We start from the raw sequence: 25269 nt of genomic DNA, 5'->3' as shown, positions 1-25269 counted from the left end.
TGACTTTTACCTCAGTAAACTGTTATTTAAATAAATAAATAAAATACTAGAAATATAAGGAATATATATTAACATTGTAAAAGTCATACAACAAACCAAAGACCAACATAATTCTAAATGGAGAAAAACAAAATTGTTTCATCAAATAATTGGAATAAGAAAGGGATTCCTTCTTTCACTACTTCTATTTTACATAGTCCTTGAAACTGTAGCCATTAGGCCAAAAAAATTAAAGCAATATGAATGGCAAAAGAAGAAGTCAAAAAATATATATAAATATATATAAAATATAATATTTTATATATATATATATATATATATATATATATATAGTGTGTGTGTGTGTGTGTGTGTGCGCGCGCGCCATTGTCATTATCCTATTGAAAACCCAAAAATCTCCTCAGGGAAAAATCTAGAATTAATAAATTCAAGAAACTATATAGATACAAAATTATTGCTCCCAAACCCATCACATTTCTATTCAGTAAAGAATCAGCTGAAAGAGCAATTTAAAAAATTCAGAATAGGACTCTCCCAAATACTTAGAAATAAATCTAAAAACTATATAAAGGATCTCTACAATGAAAATTTCAGAATACTACAGAAAGAAATTGATAAAGACTTAAGAAGATGTAAAGATCTTCCATGATCATGGACAGGCAGAATTAATATTGTCAAAAATTGTTATACTACCAAAAGTGCTATACAGATTTAATGTAATTCTTATCAAAATTCCAATGATGTTCTTCATAGAAATGAATTTTAATGTGTTAATATTAACTTCAGAATTTTGGCATATATGATTATCAAGATATTTTTAAAATTTATACTCTAAAAAAATTATCAAAGTTAGATAATGAAACTCATTTGGAAATACAAGAGGCCCAGAATAGCAAAAACCCTTAAAGTGAAAAGTGAAGCAGGAGGCATCACAATATCCGTAAATATAGTCCTAAAACTTTCTCTCTCTCTCTCTCTCTCTCTCTCTCTGTATTTTACACACACACACACACACACACACACACACACACACTACAGACCTATAATAACAAAAAAACCAATATGGTACTGTCATGAAACAGTCCTGTACACTTAAATCATCTCTAGATCACACACACACACACACACACACACACACACACACACACACACCAGGCAAGTGCACTACTGCAAAGCTATAACCCAGCCCTCTTTAAATTTTAAACTTTGAGAAAAGGGTCTTGTAAATTTGTTTTAGTCAGGTTTTTTTTTTTTTTTTTTAAATCTCTGTGACTAAAGGAGAAAACACTTATTTGGGGCTCACAGTTTCATAGATCTCAGTCCATAGATGGATGATTTCATTGCTGTGGTCAGGGTAAATTTGAACCTCATAATGGAAGGGTAAAACTGATGACCTGGCAGGACAAGACCACCAGGAAGCAGATGTAGGGCTCTGATCAACAAGGACAAAATATATATCCTAAAGGCATATCCCCAAGGACCTACTTCCTCCAGCCATACCCCATCTGCCTACAGTTACCATCCAGTTAATTAATTAAGTGGATTAATGCACTGATTAGGTAAAGATTTATGTAATCCAATCATTTCTCCTGAAATCTTTCTTGCATCTCATACATGAGATGCAAAAATGTTTAAAATTAATAAAATGTTAAATAAAATGCAAAAATTAATAAAATGTTAATAAAATATTAATTATGTCTAAATCATGATTTCCCAGCTTAACTTTGAACATGTGATTCTGCTGCCTCAGTGGCAGGGATTACTGGTGTGTGTGATCCACCTAGGTATGCTATATTGCTTAAGAAAAAAGACAATAAAAATGTTCATTTGCAGTTCAGTTGAATTTTTGTCAATATTTTTGTTCTGCAATTTATTAAATATGCTAATATGAATAAAAATAAAAAGGAATTGGAAGAAGGCCAAGTATATTATTTTCAAACCTGTCTAAAAAAGAAAAAGAATACAGAAAAATTTAAGATTAGGACATAATATAATAGTGAATTTTGCACTAATAAGACAGAGCTATGCCAAGTACTGTGATACAAGCATGTAATTCCACCTAAATTCTTTTTTAAAAACTTGGGGATGTAGGTTGGTATACAGTGATCCTGGGTTCAAGCCATGTTACATTTAAAACAAAAAGTATTAAAGGAAAAGTCAGTTGTTACTAAAAAGAACAAAGACAAAAGATGAGGAAAAGGCTCTGAACTTTTTAAGTTTTAGTTTGTCATACTGAGCCATTTAAACTATTGTTTAAACTTTTCCCTGTTTCCTAAGGAAACAAAAATGTGTCATTCATACTAAATGCTACTATTCAAACTGAAACTTCAATAAGAGATCCTAAAACAGAATATGTTTTCCTTGAAAACATGTTCCAGCACCTTAGTCAGCATTTGTAATAAAGACGATCATTGTTTAACCGTATAAGAAAAAATTATTTTAAGAAAAAATTTAAAAATTTGATGTTACTCATCAATAAGCATTTTTCCTTTTGTTTGGTGTCCATGTTTTTGTCTTAGGAAAAAAAACTACTGTTTTGGTCCAACCCATTTGGAGCTTTCATTTCACTTTGTAAAATGCAGACTGTCTAAATTCAGCATTGTGAGTAAAAGTCAACTATATCTACGACCGAATTTCTAATTTTTATCTTTTGATACCTGCAATTGTAATTGAAATGCTATAAAGCAGACACAAAGCACAATTAATAACTAAAAACTGAATCCAGTAACATATAAGAATCATTGTACATCAGCAATATATAACAAAATTCTACATCATGACCCCAAAAAAGACTATTCCAGAATCGTTTTAACATACGAAGTTAATTAATAAAATGTTAATATTAATTAGTTAATATTATTATAAAATATTAATTAATTGATCATATTAATAGATTTAGGAACAAACTCCAAAGATCAACTAATGTGTCGTACAAGAAATAACAAACAAGATTTCCTTACATTTCCCGTTAGGCCACGATCCCCCACCACTACGTCACCCCTTAGCACAGACTATGCAGGATGTCTGACGCTGCCCAAGTAGCCTTAAGAAAGTTGCGTCAAAACAGCTCCATTAGGGTGCACCACGAAGACGCAGCAGATCAGTCAAGATCTCTTCAATAGTTCCCTCCCCAATTTTTTTTTTTCTCTCCTTACTGCCCATCCTAGAAAAAAAAGGAAGCCTTGTGATATTAACAGTATAGTTTGCCGGAGATTCACAACGTAGCAAAACCTCGATATGCAAACTAAGCCGTCAAAGCAACGAAATAGTACTCAAGATTAATTCTTCGCTCTCCCAACCCCTGCGTAGTTCTTCGTCGGGCAATACTGCCTTTTCCATCCAGGTCATGCACCCTACTAGTCCCCAAATCACACCAACTTTGCAGTCTAATAGCTCCTTCTACTACTGCAGCTGGCCTTTGAGCTTGCTTTTGCTCTAAATAACTAAAAAAAAAAAAAAAAATTCTTGTTTTTGACTTATTTAGGGCCCTGCTGTAATTTGTCCCTCGGGATGGAGTCCTGTCTGATGTTCGGCACCCTTACACCTTCCACGATTGAAACGCTTCAGCAGAAGTTTAGATTTCTGCAGCACTTACAGAGACATTCTCTTGTGGAGCAGAAACTACGTAGCCTGTAGAGTGGGAGAGAGAAGGGACAAAAAGGAAGACGTGCATAGGAAGAATTGGGTTGAAAGTAGGGGAGGGCAGAAGGGCGGAGCTTTGTGCTTGGTGGTATTTCTCCAGGCTCTCGTTGGTGCAGCTACAATACCCCACTGGTTAAGCCTTTTATTATTTGTTGTTTTTCGTTTGTCTTATCCTCCAGACTAACTGGACAGGCCTAGTCGTCTGTCTTTAACCACCTCCCGGTAGCTCGCGCATTTCCGGCTTTCTTGAACTGAGCCCCTCCCATACTCCACACGACTAATAACCCTTGGTCGCGTTCGCCCTCACAGTTGCTTTTCCCTTATAGGAGGCGACCTCATTAGTGCCTGGTATTAGCGTCGGCCCCGGGATTTAGAAGGAAGTAATAACGAAGACTCTAAGCCCAGAACAGCTAAAAGAGGACGGAAAGTGAAACTCTAGCGGTTGGATAAGCCAGAGAACGTGACTCAGACTGATTTGCCACCGAGAGTCAGTCGAAGCTTAGCGAAAGCCCCGGCTCTAGCACGAGAAGAGGTAAGAGGGCCGCCGCCTACTAAGGAAGAGTGGGAGGCAGTGGCCGTGATCACTTTTCTGACCAGGCACACGTGGGCCGAAGTGCGGCGTCTACGCTAGTTTATCCTCGGCCGTCAAATCTCACGCTACTCAGTGGCCTGATTCAGGGGATCCGGGCGGTGTCGTGAGGTGCGTTAACTCACACCTCCCAGCCAAAAAGGGAATCCGAGGGAGTAGGAGGGCTAAGTAGCGGCAGCGGTGTGAGTGCGGGTTTCTTCCTTTCGCCAGGCGTTCGGAGCTTCTGGGATGCGAGAGTTTGGTGGGCTTGGATGATGCTAATGTTGGTGTATTTATGGACTGTAAGGAAAAATGGCCGGTCCCTTCAACCTCTCCTCCCCCTCCCGGGTTCCCCTTTCTGTAGTGCGTGAGGTGAAATCGTTGTATTGAGTTTTCTGGTAAGGCAATGAGCAAAACTGTATCTGAATCTTAAATCTACGCCAGGGAGCAACCGCCTGGGATCTTCAGCTGGGTCCTCCGCGGAACGAAGGCTCTTGAAACCAAAACGCCATTACTAAGACAAAGTGTTTTAAAATAGAACTAGGCCTCACCTGTATCTGGCCATCAGCAGCGACTTCTCACGCACCCCCTAACATAACCCTCAGCTTCTCTGACCTTCGACCTAAGAATCTGAACCGTATTTGCCCTCTTATTCTATTCCTTCCACTTTGCTAACGGAAAAATATTTTCATGAAGGAATTCTTTCCAAACTAGCTTAGTATCTACCACCTTTCTGTTTGTTTTCTCTATTTGTACAGAAACATGTCTGAGTTTATTAGTGACAAAAGATTTTTTTGGAACAGACATTAAATTTCGGAAACAGAATTTTTCATAATCATAAATCGCAGTTGGTGTTTCAAGGGTGAGCTCAGATGTGTTTTTATTTCAGTGACTGCAAAATAACATTGAGCATGTGTCTAATTTGTATGAAATTTTGTGGAAACTAGAATTAGAGTTTTAAGAAAATTCGCATTTAAAGGATTTTATACAGTTCTGTTATATGGTTACTTATTTTTTGCTATGTGATTCCTCCTACAGGTATTTGGATAATTTGTTCAAAGGTTTTTCAATTTAAGATTTGTAGATGACATGCTGCAATTTTTTAACAGGACGTTTCTTATAAGGAAAATTATTCATCTTTCTAAATCCAAGGAATATTTGTATAGTTTGCTTTTAAAAAAGAATTTGTGTTTTTCTGGTTGGTTTTTTTTTTTTTTTTTTAATTTAGAAAACTTGCCACAAGTCTTTTCTTCGGGTTCATTAGCAGTAATAGTTAAGTAATAATTAAATACTAGTTAACTCTACTAGCATGGTAATCTAAAACCCTGACCTTAAAAATCTAAGCAGACTATAAAATTTTCTTAGTTGCTAATTAAATGACATTTTGACTTCTCCAAATATGAAGTGTTTGGAGACTATATAAAAGGAAATATATATTTTTTTCAATTCAGAGTGTATTCATATTGTTTTAACTTTCACATTTTAAACTTTATTGTTCCAGTGTGTGGGAAGAATGAAAGCCTGAGTATTTGCAGTTGGAGTTTCAAGGGTGAGCTCAGATATTTTTTATTTCACTGGCTTAAAAATAATGTTGTTAGATTTACCTATTCGTCCTTTTTCTTATGCAATATTTACATGAATGTTTAATGTCATCCTGATCATTTATTTATATGCAGCGATGAGAATTGAACCTAGTGGCTTACGACCTGTTAGGCAAGTGCTGTACCACTGAGCTACAAATCCAGCCCTCTAAAAGCATTTTTTAAGACTAGTTTTTTTTTTTATCTGATATTATTGATACCTAGTTTTGGTTTCTTAAATGTTTACTTCATCTTGTCAGTAGAACTGATAAAGGAAGGATTCTCTGGGATTTAATTCTAGGACCTTGAAATGCATTTTTTTTGGTGTCTTAAAGAAATAATTTCAGGAGATATCTCCTAATAATTTTTCTTTGACAAGGGTTTTTTAATGCAAGTTATTGTTTTGAGATAAATGTCCCTTGAGATAAAAATCACTTCTTGGTTAATTGCACAAATACATCATTTTATAAAATCAACTTTAAATTATAGAAGGTTCTAATAAATATTTTAGCAGTTTTGATGTGGAGACATTTTTTGTTTAATCTGAGCTAAAAATAATTTTTCAAAGTGTGCTGAGATTTGAACTATAGCCTCAAGCATGCTAAGCATATACCACCTTCAGAGTAGGCCTTTTTTTTTTTTTTTTTTTTGTGTGTGTGTGTGTGTGTGTGTGTGTGTACCTTCAAGTATTAGGACTTTAAAGTTTATGGGTTTTTATAGTAAATAAACTATATTCTTTGATTTTTGGATAAGTTTGTTTAAACAGCATTATTAAGTACAAATTACATATACAGTAGTACTTACAGAGTTCTGAAACTAACATCTCAATGCAGTTTTAAAACTTAACCCATCACTCTAGCAGATGTTTCTGGCTTCTTTTTAGTCATTCTAAACCTGCCATCATCCAAAGACAATCTCTAATTCAGTATCCTTCATAAACTTGCCATTTGTGGATGTTTCATATGAAATATTATTTTGGGGGGTCTAGCTTTTATCAACTAGATAATATTTTTGAGATTCCTTCATATTGTAATATGGATTAGTATTGCGTTTTTTAATTCTAATTATATTTTATTGTATGGCTATGTCACATTTCAGTTACCCTTTTATTAGTTGTTAAACATTTGGGGACTATGAAAAATAAATTGACTAGAACATTACTGTATAAGTCTTTTTGTGAACCGTTAATGTTTTAATCATTTTGTATAGATATGTAGAGCAAAATTCCCATTGTACTCTAAATTTGTATATAATTTAAACAGTTGCAAAATTGTTTTTCAAAGGGACTGCTTCATTTTATATTCCTAACAGCAATTTTTGAGGCTGCTAATTATATCTCTTACACCTGTTGTGGCTGTACAGTGGAATCTTATTTATATTTTATTAGTTTTTTGGTGGTGAAAACTGAATCTAGGAATGCTGTACCTCTGAACTATATGCCAAGCCCCCTTTTAAGCTGTATTTTTGAAACAGGTCATACTATGTGACCCAGGCTGGCCTTGAACTTATTATTCTCTTACTGTTGTTCTCCTTGGTCATTGCAGATACAGGCTTACAGGCTTGAACCTGGAAAGAAAATGCTTTTTAGAACTGATGACTTTAAAAATTTACAACAGAATGGTCATTTGAATGTTACTAATCTAGCATTGAATAAGCATTTTGTATTATCATCTCATGGGCATATCTTATTTTTATAAAAAGAGAATAAATTGAGGTTTGATAAGCTTAATAATTCTAACAATTGTGGCAGTTATTGCTGTGATGTGATATAATTTAACAATATTATTTTTATTTTTAATAATCAGTTTTTGGTACCAGGTATTTAACTCACAGTTCTTAACCACTGAGCCATATTACCAGCTGGGATTTGATGGATTTTTTCTTAAAATGTATTTAGTTAAATTATTGTCTCTAAAAGATGAAAAATTGAGGCATTTGTTTTTCTGTCATTTACTTTTTTTTTTAAACATATATCTTTTTTTAGTTGTAAACGGACACAGTATCTTTGTTTTTTATGTGGAAATGAGGATCAAACCCAGAGCCTCACACATGCTAGGTGGGCACTCTACCACCAAGCCACAAACCCAGCCTTTTTTTTTTTTTACTTGTATTATTCCCTAAATGAATATTTGGTTTAATATGAAAATGTTTTATCTCAATTTAAGAATTTTAGCTTTTATTAATGTTTAAAATCAGTTTGATTTCCACAAAAGTTTTTCAAAACTGTTTGTGAATGTGCTGAGTGAATTTTAACTTACAGTATATTTTTGAAATAATTGAAATAGAAAAAACAGACATTCATTTGTATTTCTTTTTCCTTAGTTTCCTGTGCTAAGTTCCCTTCAGAAAGAAATAAAGTCCCTAAATGGTATAATCTGTGAGAATTCTTAATAAGGCACAGGAACCATCATAGATACATTTGGGGAAATAATATGGAAAATTAGGACTACTGTAATAGCTAAAATCTTAGTTCTGTTATAAGAAGAAAAACAACATAAAATCTGGAGTATTTTATATGTAGTAAGGTGGATTTATCATGTTCCAGACAGGTTTTATTTTTGATGTTAATTATAAAATGATAACCATTATAATGTAGTTTTAAGGATGTAAAATATTGTCTTGATGTGAAATTTTACCTGAATTCTTAAATTTATTTTTTCTATTTTAGTTTTTATTATGCATTTACAAAGGTATGCTACTTATGTTTGACAGCACGTCTTTATTTTTCTTAAAGGCATTAAATAATCGTGATTTTCTAACTTCACTGTGTTTCAGTTACCTGTGAAGCTATATGAAATATGTGATTTTCTAGATCTTATTCTACAATAAATACTAGGAGAGTCTATAGTAGGAGATTCTAATTGTAGATCTGAGACTGAAACTTGATGGTGTTGCCTTTCAACTTCACTGGTTGTTAGGAGTTAAGGAATGCTTCACATAAACATTAAAATAGCTTTGGGCTGTTCATTTTTTTTTTTTTTTGAGCTATCTAGTTTTTATTGCTATTCAATACTAGATTTAGCTGCCTTTTTATCTGAAGCATACTGGGAAGAGAATTAGACTTGTGTGTAAAATAAGAGAAACTCATTATTATTAAGTTATTATATTAAATCCTTATAACAATTGAAGATATTAGAGCTATTTCCTTGAACTACAGTTTTTTTTTTTTGAATAGTTTGAATTTCAGGGCTCATTGTGTTAAAAAAAAAAAAAAACAGTTAAAACAAATTTGTTTTTAAATACCAGTGTGTCCTTAGCTGTGATGTATTTGACTTTTTATAGAGCTCACTGTGCATTATGTGCATTAAGGTGTTGACAACTGCAAACCTGTTCTTTCAGACCATGAAGTAGCTGATAAGAAAGATTTCTTGTTTTTTTTTTTTTTTTTCATGGTGATATGATCTGCCTAACAACAATTCCAGTTTGGGGATTGTTATATTTATAAAGGAGTATTTTGCATAATTATTTGTAATATCAGTTGATTTTATAAGATGAAAGAAAAACACAATTGAAAGTTTTGATTGAAGTGACAAACGAGAGCTTAATATAAACTAAGGGAACTGCTAAGGAATGTGGAAACCATGACTCATTAATTTTAGCGGAGCTTTTCTTCCTGATTATATTAGTTGACCTTATTCAGTGGTGTATAGAATGATTAAAATGAAAAAAAAAACAATGCAGAAAATTTATGTAAAGCTTATTTTAAAAGGTGTTTTATTGGGGCTGGGGATGTGGCTAAAGCAGTAGCGCGCTCGCCTGGCATGCGTGCGGCCCGGGTTCGATCCTCAGCACCACATACCAACAAAGATGTTGTGTCCGCCGAGAACTAAAAAATAAATATTAAAAATTCTCTCTCTCTCTGTCTCTCTCCTCTCTCACTCTCTCTTTAAAAAAAAAAAAATTAAAAAAAAGGTGTTTTATTAGTTCTTGCTATGTAATATCCTATTATAACGACTTGAAGTAACAATTTTTAATTTTATAATATCTGTTGATGAGAAATATAGATATGTCTTAGTTGTTTGGCTCAGGGTCTCAGGCTGTAGTTTGGTTATGCTTGAGATTGTAGTCTCTAAAGAGTAGGTTAAGAATGGCTCTTGTTTCCAAACTTAGATAGTCATGAACAGAATTCAGTTTGGCAGGGGCAGAGTGGTGGGGGAGTGTTTGCTGGCCACAATTAATAATAATAATAATGTGAATTTTGCTAATAGTACACAACTGTCAGTGTCTAAAACAGTGTTTCTCAACAAAGACTGAATCTGCCAAAGCATTGAACATTCCACAATGTCTTGAGACATTTTTTTGTAGTCATGATGGGTAGATGGTGATTGAGTTCTAGTGGGTAGTATCCAGGAATTCTCCTAAACATCTTGTAGTGTTCTATTACCATTCCCTAAGGCCCCAAATGGCAATATGCTGAGATTGAGGTATCCAAGTCTACAAGGTTATTATTATTTCTTTGTTCAAAGTTTTATTTCTCTTCATAGGTTTGAATTTTAGCTTGGAGATTCTTATTGATTTGCTTAATTAAAGGAGAAAACAGAGGTTAGAGGAGAATTCTAATGTAGTAATGTCCATTAATACATTCCTTAACTTGATATATGAGGCTCTCATTTTCTGAGCAACGTAAATATCAGACGACTAAAATTGAATTACTTTTTACTGAATTATTTTAGCCTTGGAATAGGTTGAAATATGAACCAGAAAAAATCACAGAAAGCTTTTTTGGTTCCTTTTACTATATAAAACTCTTATGCTAATTCTACTGGAATGTATTTTGACGTAACTCCAGACCACCTTTCTGTAGTTGTTTACTGTTTTCCAGTTGTGATTTGGACCATCCACAATCTATGTAATTTTGTGGTCCTTTTCCTTCATTCTTATTATATGTTGTTGTTATTCCTTTTTATACTTTTATTCTTTTTATTCTGTTTGCCTGTCCTGTGATTCCTTATCATTGTGTGATCTACGCTGCCTCATTTGTCTTATTGAAGTATTGTCTTTTTATCTCCAGGAGATAATGATTTATTTTTTCTTTGAATTCTGAAGTAAAATTAACTCCTTTCTCTTACCATTTTAGGTTTTGTCTTCCCTTTGAGAGTTTGAGTTTATGTCTATAGCATAGTATCTGGTTCAGTTGATAGAATTCAGCACTTGTTTTGTTGGCTTTTCTGTGCTTGCACAATGATATATGCTCCATGATCAAGTCTAAAGAAACTATTATACATGCTGTGTGAAGATTTTTCTGGGCTGTCTCCTAACAGTTATATCCCTTATATCTGGGATATAACTGACTTTTGTGTATGATTAACATTTCTGAGTAAGGGAGTGTTTGTTAATGAGAGAAATAGTATCAGGCAAAGGACTTTGTTTTTCAGTTTTAGCTTTTCAGCTAACTAGTAAACCAGTTATTTAATCTTATTGAGGTTTGGACTCATTTTACTACAACTTTTGTACTTTTTAATATCATCCTAGACGCAGGGAGATGTGAAAATTTTTAATTGTATAGTTTAAAGACTCAATATGTAGTTGTGGAATGTTTGATAGTAGAAGTGAAGAAAATCATTCTAGTTTGAGATTGAATAATATTTGTTGATCTTCAAAGCTGTAAGATTTTGGTAACTTCGTGAATTGGGGCAAGTACTTCCAGAGAAACATTCTGAAATGGAAAAATGGAAGCTTTGGTTATAGATAATAGTAGTAGTAGTAGTATATTCAATCTGTACCAAGGCTAAAATAATCCATGCCAGGAAAATATGATACATGAGATTAGAAAACTAGTATGAATTAGATTAGAAAATGAGTGATTTCAATTGTCAGGTTAAGGTACTTTATTTTATTTTTAAGCAATGAAGTATGGCTTTGAAGGAGGGGCTATGAAAGTGACATGATAAAATCTGTGTTTTGTAGAAGGGTTGGGAGATGATTCTGTGTGGTTTTATAGATTTGTTAGAACTGAAGAATTAAAACAATATTTATAATAATTTGAATGAAAAGTGATTAGGGGGAAAATGCTTTATGAATTGAAATACCATAGTATAGAAGTAGAGAGATTGCTTAATGTGATTTTGACTTTTCTGTCCATTACATACTAAGGTAAGAGGCAAGGTACTTCTGTATTAGATATCTGCAATTTAAAATAACTTAAAATAACAAATATTATCTATTGTTTTTGTTTCTGTGAACTATCCAAAGCTATGGTCTTTGGCTATAGTATTTATATCTAAAACCACCATTGGCAGAGTGTTTACCATATGAACAACACTGAAGTAGCCCTAAAGTTGGGAGCAAGTGTTAGCTGATATGTTAAGGGTACTCCTAATCAGCTTTAAGAACATTAATGCTGCTTACATGTATTAACTTATTAGAGAAAATAATATCGAGTTAAATTTATTTATTTATTTATTTTGATTTGAAGAAGATACATTGATTAAAGAGATACATTGATTAAAAGTTGGTACAGATGGTTTCAGGTAAAATTGATGTTGATTCATTTTAATTGCAGTATCAGGAAAAGGAATTTATTGTTTTTGTTGTGTTTCTTAGGAGATAAGTTCTCAAGCATTTTGATTTGGAGTCGACTTCCATTGGGCAAAATTTTGAAGATCTCATTGAACTAACTATAGTTTAATTACATGTCAACATTTCTGAAAAATAGTGGATTTTAGTTTTTAGAGTAGTTTTACATTATAGAAACCCAGAGAGTTCTTTTTATCTCCTTTCCCTAAAGATTCTTGTGTTATTTATGTTTTGTGATAGTTTTCTGAAGTGAGTCCCATTTGATACACAGTTTTTTCAAGGATTATAAGCATCTAACTGAGTATAACAAATTGTTTTGTTTTTTGGTTTTTTTGGGTTCTGACAAATGGGTAAGGTCTTCTACAAATGGGTAAGTTCTTATGTTCATCAGTATAATATCCTTAAAAGTAGTTTCAGGGCTCTAGAATCTGTTCCTTCAACCTATTTATCCTTGGTTCCTTTCCTTTGATGCTGGCAGGCATTTTTTTGTGTGTGTGTATGTCTATACATACTGACCTTTTAGGTTAGTTGTTTTTTTTTTTTTAATTGTAGTTGAACACAATAATTTATTTATTTTTATGTGGTGCTGAGGATTGAACCCAGGGCTTCATGTGTGATAGGCAAGAACTCTACCGCTGAGCCACAACTCTAGCCCCTTAGGTTAGATTCTTAACAGTATTTATTTAAAATTTTTTGTGTCTTTTGTGGTCTGAGCTGAGCCTGATCTGCTGGTGTTTTATTTATTTTTGTTGTTGGCTGGGCATTAAACTAGGGCATTTCACTTGCTGTTTTCAGCAAATGAGTAATATTACTTTTGTGGATGTGTGGGATAGTTTATCTTTGTATGGAAGGTTATATAGTTTCTAATTTGGGTCACTTAATTTATTAATAATTAAAGCTGTTGTCCTTTGTATGTAAGTTGTTGTGTATACATAGCTTGTAATTCATTTTGGTAAATTTCTAGATATATAATTGCTAGGTTATATATTAAGACTATTTTTAGCATTGTAAGAAAATATCAAATTGTCTTGCAGTATGTAGGCTGCCTTCTTTTTATTCCTACAAGCAATGAAAGGATAATATTTTGGATATGGTAGTCAACAGATTTTTCTTCTTCGGTTCTTTAAGTAGATTAAACCAGGGTTAAAAAGGAATTATTTTGTTTTGTTAGTTTTTCATCATATGGAAGTTCCTGGATTTGAGGTAAGGGTTTTTGTTTAATTTAGAATATGAAAGAGTAGGCCTTTTTTTTTTTTTCGGTTTTCACCTGTATTTTGATTGGGAATAACTTTTTTTTCTGTAATTGTTGTGGCTTTTTAATTTTATTTTGTTTCTCACTTCTTACTTCATTCCCTATAGATTGTTGATTGGTGGGGGATATATATTGGATTTCCTTTTCATTTAAATTCTATTAGATATTTTGCTTATAGTTAAATTGGATGAAATATGTATGACCTGACAAAACTTTGTAGAACTTTGATACTGAAACATGCTTCATTTCTGTCCTTTGTTAAAAAACAACAACAAAAAAACTTTCTACAAAGATGTTTGCATAAAGTTATAGAGGAATTGATTGATTTTTTTTTAAGGTCATCATTAACAATCCTGAATTATAGTTTGAACACAAACAATATTGCAAAAAAAGGAAAGATAGAATTCAAGAATTTACTGAGAGGCATCATAGATATTGGTGGTTTTTAGTAGGGTAAAGATACACACACATATATCAGGTTTTTGTTCATTCATTTTCCCTCTAGTCTTATTATGGAAGCATGATTTTCTTTCTCTCCTGTTTTCTTTTTTCTTTTTTTTTTTTAAATAATGGGGACTGAACCCAGGTATACTCTACCAGTGAACTATATCTTTAGCCCTTTTACTTTGAGATAGGGTCTTGCTAAATTGGCTCAGTCTACTCACATATTTGTAATCATCCTGCCTTCATCTCTGAATATCTGATTACAGAGTTGCACCACCACACAATTAGCTAATTGTCTCCTATCTAGATTTTTCATTTTATTTTTTAAGAAAAGTCTGTCTCTGACCTTTGCCTCAGTAATGTTTATTATCACTCTTAATTTTTCTTTTGAGTCTTATTAAAGAAAAAAATCATGTAATTTTTAGAATTTGATTTAGCTATGACTATTAATGAGGTTTAATGTGACTAAGTTAAAATCACGTTTTATGACTTTGTACTTATCTCAGTAGCTCACTGATTTTGCTGTCTATAAAGGTAAATGATAATTCTACTTCATAGATTTATAGGGAGAAGGAAAATTCTTCACAGAATGCATGATTTCTTAAGAAGTAGTTATTAAATTGATTTACTTCACCTATGTCTTTAATACATACATATATTTCTTTGACATTTTAGGTTATGTTCTTTGCTTGATTTCTGTTCCCCCCACCTTTCCATTCCCTTCTGAACAGGGTGGAGAGGAGAGCATAATGTTGTAGATACAGAGATGACATAGATTATTTTCTTCTGGCTTTGAAATTTTTGATTTTTTTTTTTTTAGAGAGATAAATCTAGTTCTCAGCCTTGATCAACTTTGGAGATTTTAAAGACATCAATTTCTGGGCTTAAGATCTTTTTATAGATTTGATTACTTTGAAGATTTAAAGACATATCAATTTCTGGGCTTAAGATCTTTTTATAGATTTGATATAGACTCTAGAGTTTGAATTACAGCATTTTTAAAGGACCTCAAGAAATTCTGTTCTGTAGAATAAATTGAAAAACATTGAATTAAGGGAATGTGAAGTGTAAAGGATTTAGTGGCTATTTCACATAGATTCCTATGCTATTTAGAAAATGAAGAATTCCTACTTAAAACTACAAGGGCCTGTATTCTATTTGGATTCCTAGAATGTATTGGTGACTCCTCTAAAAGAACTAGTAATAGGACTTGCTTTCTTGGTAAAAATGTGAATTTATTGAGGTGAGTACAAGTTTTAATAAAATTTTAGTTTGTTTTACTTGTCTTCTGTTTTTATAATCCTCTGTTACTGACCGTAAAGGCTCTGGTGATATCAAATTTAAAATGGGCTGGTTTCTTATTTTTTAAGATGCTAAAAAGTTCTACCCTTTTTTTCCCCTTCTACTTTTAGGTTATGAAATGGTTTCTGCAGAATGGTTTGTCCTTGAATTGGAGATTTTTAGGACTGGCATATGCTGGTACTTCATCTCCTATAAGTGGACTATAATTTCTTCTCTTAGGACAACTACATAAACAGACAAAATAGCAAAGATCTATTCTTTGATGAGTATGACAGCCACAACTCGTGGCTCTCCAGTGGGAGGGAATGACAGCCAGGTCCAGGCTCCTGATGGACAGTCTCAGCCTCCTTTCCAACAGAACCAGGTATGATTAAGGTTGTGTTGTTTGGATATAAGGAAATATGAAACCTTGGAACATATTCTGAATAATTTGTAGAGTAATCAGAAAAGCTGTTGTGATTTTCAGTTGCACTTAAAATTGACTATGTCATTAGTAACAGGAAATTCTAGTTATTATTCATGCTTGAGTGTTTAGCCCTGTTTTTCTGCATCTATGTAAATCTGAGCATAAACATATTGTCATTATTACTTTGATTAAAAGCATAAATGGAAATAAGCTATTTTTGTTCAAATCCCATCTTTGTGTACCCATGAAAGTGACCTTGAATCTGTGGTTAAGTACTAAATGTATACCTCAGTTTTTCTATTTCTAAATGAGATAAATGAATAACATTTGCAACAGGATTAGCACAGATTGTAGTTATCAGAATTTTGTTTTGAATTAGTTGGCAAAAATTACTTTTTCTGTCTTTGGAATAGAAATATTAAGGATTATATAAATAAGTGGAATATTTATAAAAGGTTTAATGTAATTTCATTTCTAATATTGGTGATTTATCTTTATTATGTTATTCCAAGAATGTTACACAGTTATTTAGAATTTATGAAAAAGGGTTTTTGCATGTTTTTTTTCTGTTTAACTTTTTTATTGCTGTTTTTTAATAGTTTGTTCCTTCTGCTTTCTTTGGGTTTGGTTTACTTTGTCTAAATCTTGAGTTATAATTTAGATAATTGATTCCAAGTGTAAATGGACACAACACAATGCCTTTATTTTTTTAAGACTATAAATTTCATCGAACTACATCTAACAATTTTGTTTGTATCAGTATTTATTTATTTATTTATTTATTTATTTATTTATTTATTTATTTATTTATTTTTAGAGAGAGAGAGAGAGAGAATTTTAATATTTATTTTTTAGTTCTTGGCGACACAACATCTTTGTTTGTATGTGGTGCTGAGGATCAATCCCTGGCTGCACGCATGCCAGGCAAGCGTGCTACCACTTGAGCCACATCCCCAGCCCCTTTTTATTTATTAATAGATACATTTATTATTAAAATTTCTAATTTGGGATTTATGAATATTTTTAGATAAAACGTTTCATTTTGAGGGTTGAGGATTTCCTTTTTTTTATAGTATATTTTTTGTTGTAGATGGACTCTGTTTTATTTATTTTATGTGGTGCTAAGGATCAAATCTAATGCCTCACACGTGTGAGGCAAGCACTCTACCACTGAGCCACAAACTTAGCCCCATTTGAGGGTTTTTTAGGATATTTCTTTTGTTACTGTCTTATGGGTTAATTCCTTTGTTGATAGAATACAGTATTATGTTATACTTAGACAATTTGTTGAGACTTGTGGCATGATATAGCATATAGAATTAATACAGTTTCATGAGTCTCCAAAAAAGTATAATGACATGCATTCATTGATGTCATTAACAATTTGCTGTATATGCTTTAAGATTTTTTTTTTTTTTTTTTTTTTTTTTTTAGTTGTAGGTGGACAAAATGCCTGTATTGTATTTATTTTCGTGTGGTGCCAGGGATCGAATCACACATGCTAGTCAAGCATTCTTACCACTGAGCAGTAACTCGGCCCTGTATATGCTTTTTTGATGTGTTGTTTTGCTTAAAGTATACTGAACTTTTTTCTCCACATTTTTTAATTGGTGCATTATAATTGAACATACTGATGGGATTTGTTGTTAAGTATTTGTACATACCATAATACATAACTATATGATTTGGCCACAGTCATTCCCTAGCACTTCCTCTTCCCCACCCCTTGGTACCTTTCCTCTACTGATCTTTTTTTTTCATTTTCATGAGATCTTCTCCACCTATCTTTCTTTTTTCTCTCTAGCTTCTGCTTACAAGAGAAAACATACGAGCTTAACCTTTTAAGTTTATGGTTCTGTCCATTTTCCAGCAAGTGTCATAATTTCATTTTTCTTTGTAGTTAAGTAAAACTCCATCATGTACAACATCACATTTTCTTCCTCCATTCAGCCATTGATGGACAGCTAGGCTAGTTCCATAATTTGGCTATTATGAATTGTGCTGCTATAACTTAGGTATGCATGTATCACTGTAGTAAAAGTCTCCCAAGAAGTGGTATTTGGTGGTATGTGGGTCATATATAATTCCATGCCTAGTCTTTTGAGGTGCCTTTTACTGATTTCCACAGTAATTGTACTAACTTACACTCCAACCACAGTATAAAAGTATTCCTCTTTCTCCATATGCTCCCCAGAATTTATTATTATTTTTGGTATAGTTTTTTATTTTTTATTACCATCCTTACTACACGTATAGAGCACTATTTTTCATATCTCTGTACATACAGTATGTTCATGCTAACTTATGCCATTATACATGTACTCTTTTTTTATTACAATTCTTAATATACATATATACCACAATTTTTCATCTCTGTTTGTACATAAGGTATGTTGGCCGCAAATTCAAATCTTCATACATGTATTTTGTATAAAATCACCATCACATTCCACCATCCTTGTTAATCCCCTTCCCCCTCCCCCTCCCTTTCCCTTCCACCCCTCTTCCCTATCTAGAATTAATCTAATCTTCCCATGCTCTCCTTCCCTACCCCAAATGAGTCACCCTGGCTTATATCAGAGAAAACATTCTTATATCAGAGAAAACATTGGCATTTGTTTTTTTGGGATTGGCTAACTTCACTTAGTATTATCTTCTCCAAAGCCATCCATTTACCTGCAAATGCCATGATTTTGTTCATTTTCAGTGCTGCGTAATATTCCATTGTATATAAATGCCACATTTTTTTATCCATTCATCCACTGAGGGACATCTAGGTTGGCTCCACAGTTTAGCTCTTGTGAATTGTGCTGCTATAAACATTGATGTGGCTGTGTCTTTGTAGTATAGTGTTTTTAAGTCCTTTGGGTATAGTCCGAGAAAACATTTTGAGTTCTTTACATATTCTAGATATTGATCTTTTGCCAAAAGAGTAACTAGCAAAGACATTCTCCTGTTCTGTAGGTTCTATTTCCTTTGCTGTATAGAAGTTTTTAATTTGATGCCATTCCACTTATTAACTCTTGGCATCATTTCCTGAGCTTTGGGAGTCTCTTGACAAAGTCATTACCTATGGCCGTGTGCTGGAGTATTGACCCTACATTTTCTTCTGATAGTTGCATAGTTTGTGATTTAATTCTTAGCTCTTTGATCTTTTTGTTGATTTTTGTACAGGCAAAGAGATAAGGCTCAACTTTCATTTTTATACATATGGATAACTAGTTTTCCCAGCACCATTTTTAAAATGTCTGTCTTTTCTCCCAAGTATGTTTCTGGCACCTTCATCAAGGTAGATGTGTGGTTTTGTCTTATTTTGCTTTAAGTCTGCTGATTTTTTTTTGTTATTGTTATTTTCTTTAACTTATTGAGAATCACTGATAGTTGTGAACTTGCCCATTTCATTTTGTTGTTCAGTCAGATGGGTATTACTTTGAACCTATAAAATGTACCTAAATCAACAATAAGGCTCCTTGGCTGGGATTGTGTCTCAGTGGTCGAGTACTTGTCTGGCATGTGGGAGGCACTAGATTTGATGCTCAGTCCTACACAAATAAAATAAAAGTATTATGTCCATCTATAGCTAAAAAACTTTTTTTTTAATAAGACTCCTTTCTTGATAATTTTCCATTAATGTTTATGCAGAGATATGTTAATTTCCTTCTGATTCTTCTACTCACAGAGAAGAAGAGTACCTTTCACATATTGATACAAATATATACCACATTTTGAATGTGTGGGGGTGACTTAATATTGTGTGATATGTCTCCTATTGGTTTTTTATGCATTCATTTTTGTTATTTCCTGTTGCTAATACCTGTGAAATCCACGATGCCATTTTAAATATTAAAAAAATTAGGACAGTTGTCACAGTGACACATTGTCACATCATTATCACCCTAAGTCTGTGTTTCATCATGTTTTACTTTGTGTATTACATATTCTGAGTTTTGTCATATACCTAGTTTCTCTTTCTTTTTTATTCCCTCTTATTCTCTAAATCCTAATCACTAATTTTTTTTTATTATGTTCTCTAGTTTGGCCTTTTTCAGATTGTTATGTATTTACAGATATACAATATGTAGCCTTTCAATTTATCCATTCACTTATTGAAGTACATTTTGGTAATCTCCCTCTTTGGGACATTTTAAACAATGCTGTTTTAAAGCTCTGAATGTAAGATTTTTGTGAACTTAATTTTTTGTTCACTTGATTGATTACTAGTGGTCATGATTGCTAGATCTTAGGGTAAGAGTATATTGAGTTTTATTTTAAAAAACTTCGGAACTGTGTCCCCAGAGGGCTCTATCTTTTTTCATTCCCTCAAGGAATGAAAGAATTTCTATTTCTCAAAATTGTAATATCTCTTTTTACTGCTTTTAATTTTGGCTATTCTAATAGTTGTGTATGTTAACTTTATTGTCACAGATGGCAATTTGCTATATCGTGTTTTGTGTAACATGGTGCTGATCATCTCCTAATATAGTTATTTGTCATATTTTATGCTGTCTTTGAGGATTTATTAGTTCAGCTCTTTTGTTTATTTTAAAACAACAACAAAAGACCTGTTTACTAATTTTAAGAGTTCTGTGTAAGCCAGGTTGAAGCAGCAGGATTACAAGTTCAAAATTGGCTTTAACAACTTACTCTTTCTTAAAATAAAAAAAAAAGAGCTGGAGATGTAGCTAATTGGCAGAGCATTATAATGTTCAATGCTTGGTACCACAAAATAAAGCAAAATAGTTCGTGTATATTTTAGATAACACTTTTTGGTGATTGCAGACATTAGTTTTCTCATTCTCTTGGCAGTATCTCTCATAGCACAAGTTTTTTTTTTAATTTTTAATGAAATCTGCTATTTTTTACACAAATATTACACTATTTTAAATACTATTGCTTTATAGTAAATCTTACAGTGCAGAAGTGTTGTCCCTCTGATTTTTTGTTTTTCCCTTTGAACATTATGTTGGTTATTCATTGTCACCAAATAAATTAAAAAATGAGTTTATTTGATAATCCAGAAAATAATTTGCTAGAATTTTTCTTGATTCCATTGAATTTAGATTGGGAAGAGTTAAATATTTTTTATAATAGAGACTTCTTATCCATGAATATGGAAATTTCATTTATTTAGTTCTTCTTTGATATCCTTTAACAGAAAGTTGTATATATGGCGTTGTGCTTTTCTCATGTATGTCTTGTACTTACTTTGTTAAATATTTAAGTTTTACGTTTTTTTTTCAGGTGGTAGTGTATATGGTATTGTGTATTTAATTATAAATTTCTATAGTTTGTTTCTAGAATAATACTAGATTTGACTTTGTATATTAATCAAGGAGCCTGGTACAGGGATTGATCTCAGGAACACTCAGTCACCTCTCCAGTCCTATTTTGTATTTTATTTAGAGACTGGGTCAACCTCACCATTGCCGAAGCTAGCTTTAAACTCTTGATCCTCCTGTCTCGGCCTCCAGAGCAGCTGGGATTATAGGTGTGTGCCATCACACCCAGCTAGGATTCTGCATCTTTTGCTATATATACTCTCTTACTAGTTTCAATTATTGAGTTATTTTTGTTAGTTCTTAGGGAATTTTTATAGTCTTGTTGATAGCAAAGATATAGTTTCATCATCTTTCTCCTAATTAATTTTCATTTTTATTTCTTTTTTATTTTGTATTATTTTATTAACTATAATTTTATGTTATTGAATAAGATTGGTGAGCATGAACATCTGTTTCTTGAATTTTGACTTAGGAAATTTTATAGTTTTGCAGCATTAATTATGGTGTTAGCTGTAGTATTTTTGTATTTATGTTGAGAAAGTTGTGCTTTATTTATAATTTACTGAAAATTTGATCATCGTAGATGTTGGATTTGCTAAGTACTTATTATGCATCTGTTAATGTCTTGTGTTTTTAGTTTGTCTATGTTATGCATTACACTAATTAACTTTTTTGACCGAATAAGTACATGGTTTATTAAAAATGTCATAAACAACATATTGTAACATTTTATATTTAAATATCATACAAAAATAACTAACTTGATGCACATATTCTATAGTATGTAATGAGAGGGAACAAAAATAACATCAAAGAAAAGATAATACAAAAAATTTATAATTCGTCATTTTAAAATACAAAAGAACTAATTTCTCTGTTCAACAGAATTTATCTTTGTTTTGAGGCATACAGGCGTAGAAAATTAAATTTCTTTTGAATTAATTACAATTAGTCATAATTTTATTTGAGATCTTCGATTTGGTTGTAAAGATATATGGGGTTCATATGAGCTCATTTAATTTTATGTAATACAAAATTTTTGTTTATTTACCCCAATTTTTATTTGTTACTGAAAGGGATATTTTTCAATGTGATTAGATTTCTATTTCGTGTCAGAGTATTTTACAACATTCCCATCCTTCTTGCATTAATCCTCTTTCTGGTTGAGAAGGAGACTAATTATTGCAAGATTTACTCCTGTCAGAGGGCTTGTGATTCAAGCTGATGGGTTCTTTATTTCTGGAATTTTTCATTTTATATATATGAATCACTGTTGACTTTGAGAAAGTGAAACCATAGAAAGCTTCTGTGCTTGCTTAAAGCCTATTAAGAAAACAAAATGCTTAGTGTTTTCTGAGCTTTCTGAATCTTTGAGGGTTTTTTATGACATTAACTTTCAGAAATTTTCCATAATTATTTCTTCATTGGATTCTCTTTTCCTTCTCTTCTTCCTATTACATGTTGTACCTTTGGTAGCTATAGTTGTCCCATGTTTTTGGATATTCTCTTACATTTGTATTCGCTTTTTTCCTCTGCTTTTCAGTATTAGAGGTTCAGCTCATAAAAGGGAGCGTATTCCCATTACAGTATTTCTTATCTCTATCATTTGATCTAAATTCTTTTTTAGAATTTCTCTTCTTATTTTCCCTATATATATTTCCTCTTGTTGTCTACTTTATTCATTAGATCCCTTATATTAAATACTAGTTATTTCAAATTCCCTTTCTGGTAAATTTTAAAATCCCTGTCATTTTGAGACTGATTTTGATGTTGCTGTGTTTTTGAACTATTTTTGTCCTTCAGTATGCCATGAAATTTGGGCAAAAAGTGACTTAATATAATAATGTGTAAAAAGAACCTTTGGTGCTGGGCGTGATGGCACACACCTGTAAATCTCAGCAGCTTGGGAAGCTGAGACAGGAAAGTCTCGAGTTCAAAGCCAGCCTCAGCAAAATCAAGACACTAATAAGCAAGTCAGTGAGATCCTGTCTGTAAAAAATACAAAGTAAGATGGGGATGTGGCTCAGTGGACAACTGCCCCTGAGTTCAGTCCCCATAAAACCCCCACCTGCGCCACTACCATAAAAAAAGGAACTTTAGTAACAAGATCTTTACCACTATAATAATAGATTTGGGGAAAAGAGAAGGAACCAGTACATAATTCCATGATTAAGGCTCAACACAGTCTAAGCCTGTGTGTATTCACAGATGTTTTTCAGGTTCCCCACCCCAAGTGTCTTAAGGGAGCTAGAACTGGGAATTTTCTTTTTCTCAAGCTGAATATTATAGTTTTGTTTTTCTCAGTATCCAGGTCACTTAGGCTCCGATAAAACTTTTAGAAGTTTCATTTCTCTGGAGGGCAAGCTTATTAAGAGAACAAAATGCAATTTATATTACTGAATGTCTACATATTGTATCTCACCCAACTGGAAATGCAAGGACTTTTCTTATCTCACTGTGAGAATTCAGTTAGACTCCTGGAGTAAAAACAAAAAATTATGTTCATGCCCATCTAGATACCTAAGTGACTTTTTTGTTTGCATAACCTGGATTAACTTCTAGGTCTTAAGTATGCTTTGCCCTTTATCACTTAGCTTTATATCATCAGCCTTTCCTTCCTCCACAAGTCCTACCCTCAGGATTTACAAAGGTTCAGATTTTGTCAGGTTGCTCCTGTTTCTTAGTGAAGATTAAATATTTCTAGACATTTCTCCTTCCATCTAAGTCAAACTTTTTTTGTTTGAATACAGCAATTTATTATATATATTTAACTACTTTTTATTGCTGAGTAGTGATTTGTACCATAGTTTGCTTGTCTGTTTGCCTGTTAAAGAACATTGGGTGATTAAAAGATTCAAATTATCAAAAAAGCTCACAAAAAAGAAACATATAACTTGTATAAGAAAACTAACTTAGAACACTTTTAAAATTTGTTAGTTAAAAAAAAAATTAAGCCCAGATTCCTTCATAGGCAAAGTCTACAAAACATTTTAGAAGAAATAAAGCTGCTTCTGTGTTGTCTCCTCCAGATACATTTCAATTCACTGTTTTTTGAAAATAATATTTGTAAAAAAGGGCAGCTTGTTCTTAACATTGAGTATTTTGGTTTCTCCAACACTGATGTGTTAGTTAATGTTGTTGCTTTTGTTAATTTTTGTCAGTTGCTTTTACTTGTGGATTTCTGAAAGAGATCACTGACAAAGAACAAAGTTATGGCCAAAAGAACTTGTAATCCATAGTTACAACATTTTGTGTAAAAACTTTTGATTTTAATTAAGGGGTGTAGAATTTTGAAAGAAATTTGTTAAAAGTCTACAATAATAAAAGCAAGTATGGGCCTACAGAATAAATTGATTACACTGCCAAGTCAAACTCAATAATAAATCAAAATAAATTGAGAAAATACAACAAAGTTGTGAAATAAAGTTTGTTTTGTTTTGTTTGGGAAATGCTGGGGACCAAACCTAGATGCTTAAATTTACAAGCAATTAACTTTTAAGCTATATGATCCGCCGCCAGGAATTGTTTATCCTATCAATCTAATGTTTATATTTTTAGGATGTTATGCTTAAGAAGACAAAATTGAGATTTATCTCAAAGATTTATTATTAAGAAAGGCAACTACTGTTGTGTTTATATCAATAGCAGTCATTATGAAACCAATGTTCTCAATTTTTAATTGGGTTAATTCATATAGTATACTACATAGCCACTAATAATCATGTGGAAAGATTCTGTGATGACCAGAAATAGGTAGGGCATAGGGAGTAAGCAGTGTTATCCCATTTGTATTATACATTCAGAAAGACATATTAGAAAATTAAAAACAGATAATATTATACTTAATCTATGATTTCTGAATTGTTCAATGTTGAAATGTTTTAGAAATTGAGTGGATTATTTAACTTTTAATTAAGATTTCATCACCTGATTATTCCAATGAGAATTCCCCAGCAACTCCTCCAGATGAACAAGGTCAAGGTGATGCTCCCCCACAGCATGAAGAGGAGGAACCTGCATTTCCACACACTGACTTAGCAAAGTTGGATGACATGATCAACAGGTGCATTTGTTTTGATATTTTTTTGATAATGGATGCACTAGAAGCACAGACTACTTGCTATCATCTTTGCAATCAGAATTAAAAGGAAACATGGCAGAATTTTAAAAGTCTTGGCTATTTTCTTAATTGATTTAATGTTTTGATCATAGCCAAATACTTTGTAAAGCAGACATTCCTTTGAATTTGAAAAACTGAATGATAATGATAATTGTAAAAT

At 32.4% G+C, this 25269-nt stretch overlaps 1 protein-coding gene across 3 annotated transcripts in view; it reads left to right on the top strand.

Annotated features, from left to right (window-relative positions):
* Positions 1–3767: 3767 nt before the first annotated feature.
* LOC113175909 (ubiquitin carboxyl-terminal hydrolase 9X-like) overlaps positions 3768–25269 on the top strand; it is a 127015-nt gene continuing 105513 nt past the window's right edge. For all 3 annotated transcript variants that reach the window (XM_077794091.1, XM_077794093.1, XM_077794090.1), the window contains exons 1-4: positions 3768–4174; positions 5712–5759; positions 15415–15668; positions 24907–25052. In XM_077794091.1, the coding sequence (XP_077650217.1) occupies positions 15567–15668; positions 24907–25052 (248 nt within the window). In that variant the 5' untranslated portion in view covers positions 3768–4174; positions 5712–5759; positions 15415–15566. The remainder of the gene's footprint in view (positions 4175–5711; positions 5760–15414; positions 15669–24906; positions 25053–25269) is intronic.

The sequence above is a fragment of the Urocitellus parryii genome, chromosome Y (assembly GCF_045843805.1).
Source record: "Urocitellus parryii isolate mUroPar1 chromosome Y, mUroPar1.hap1, whole genome shotgun sequence".
Lineage (NCBI taxonomy): Eukaryota > Metazoa > Chordata > Mammalia > Rodentia > Sciuridae > Urocitellus > Urocitellus parryii.
Note: the sequence above shows the minus strand (reverse complement) of the source record. Positions and strands in the feature narration are given on the sequence as shown.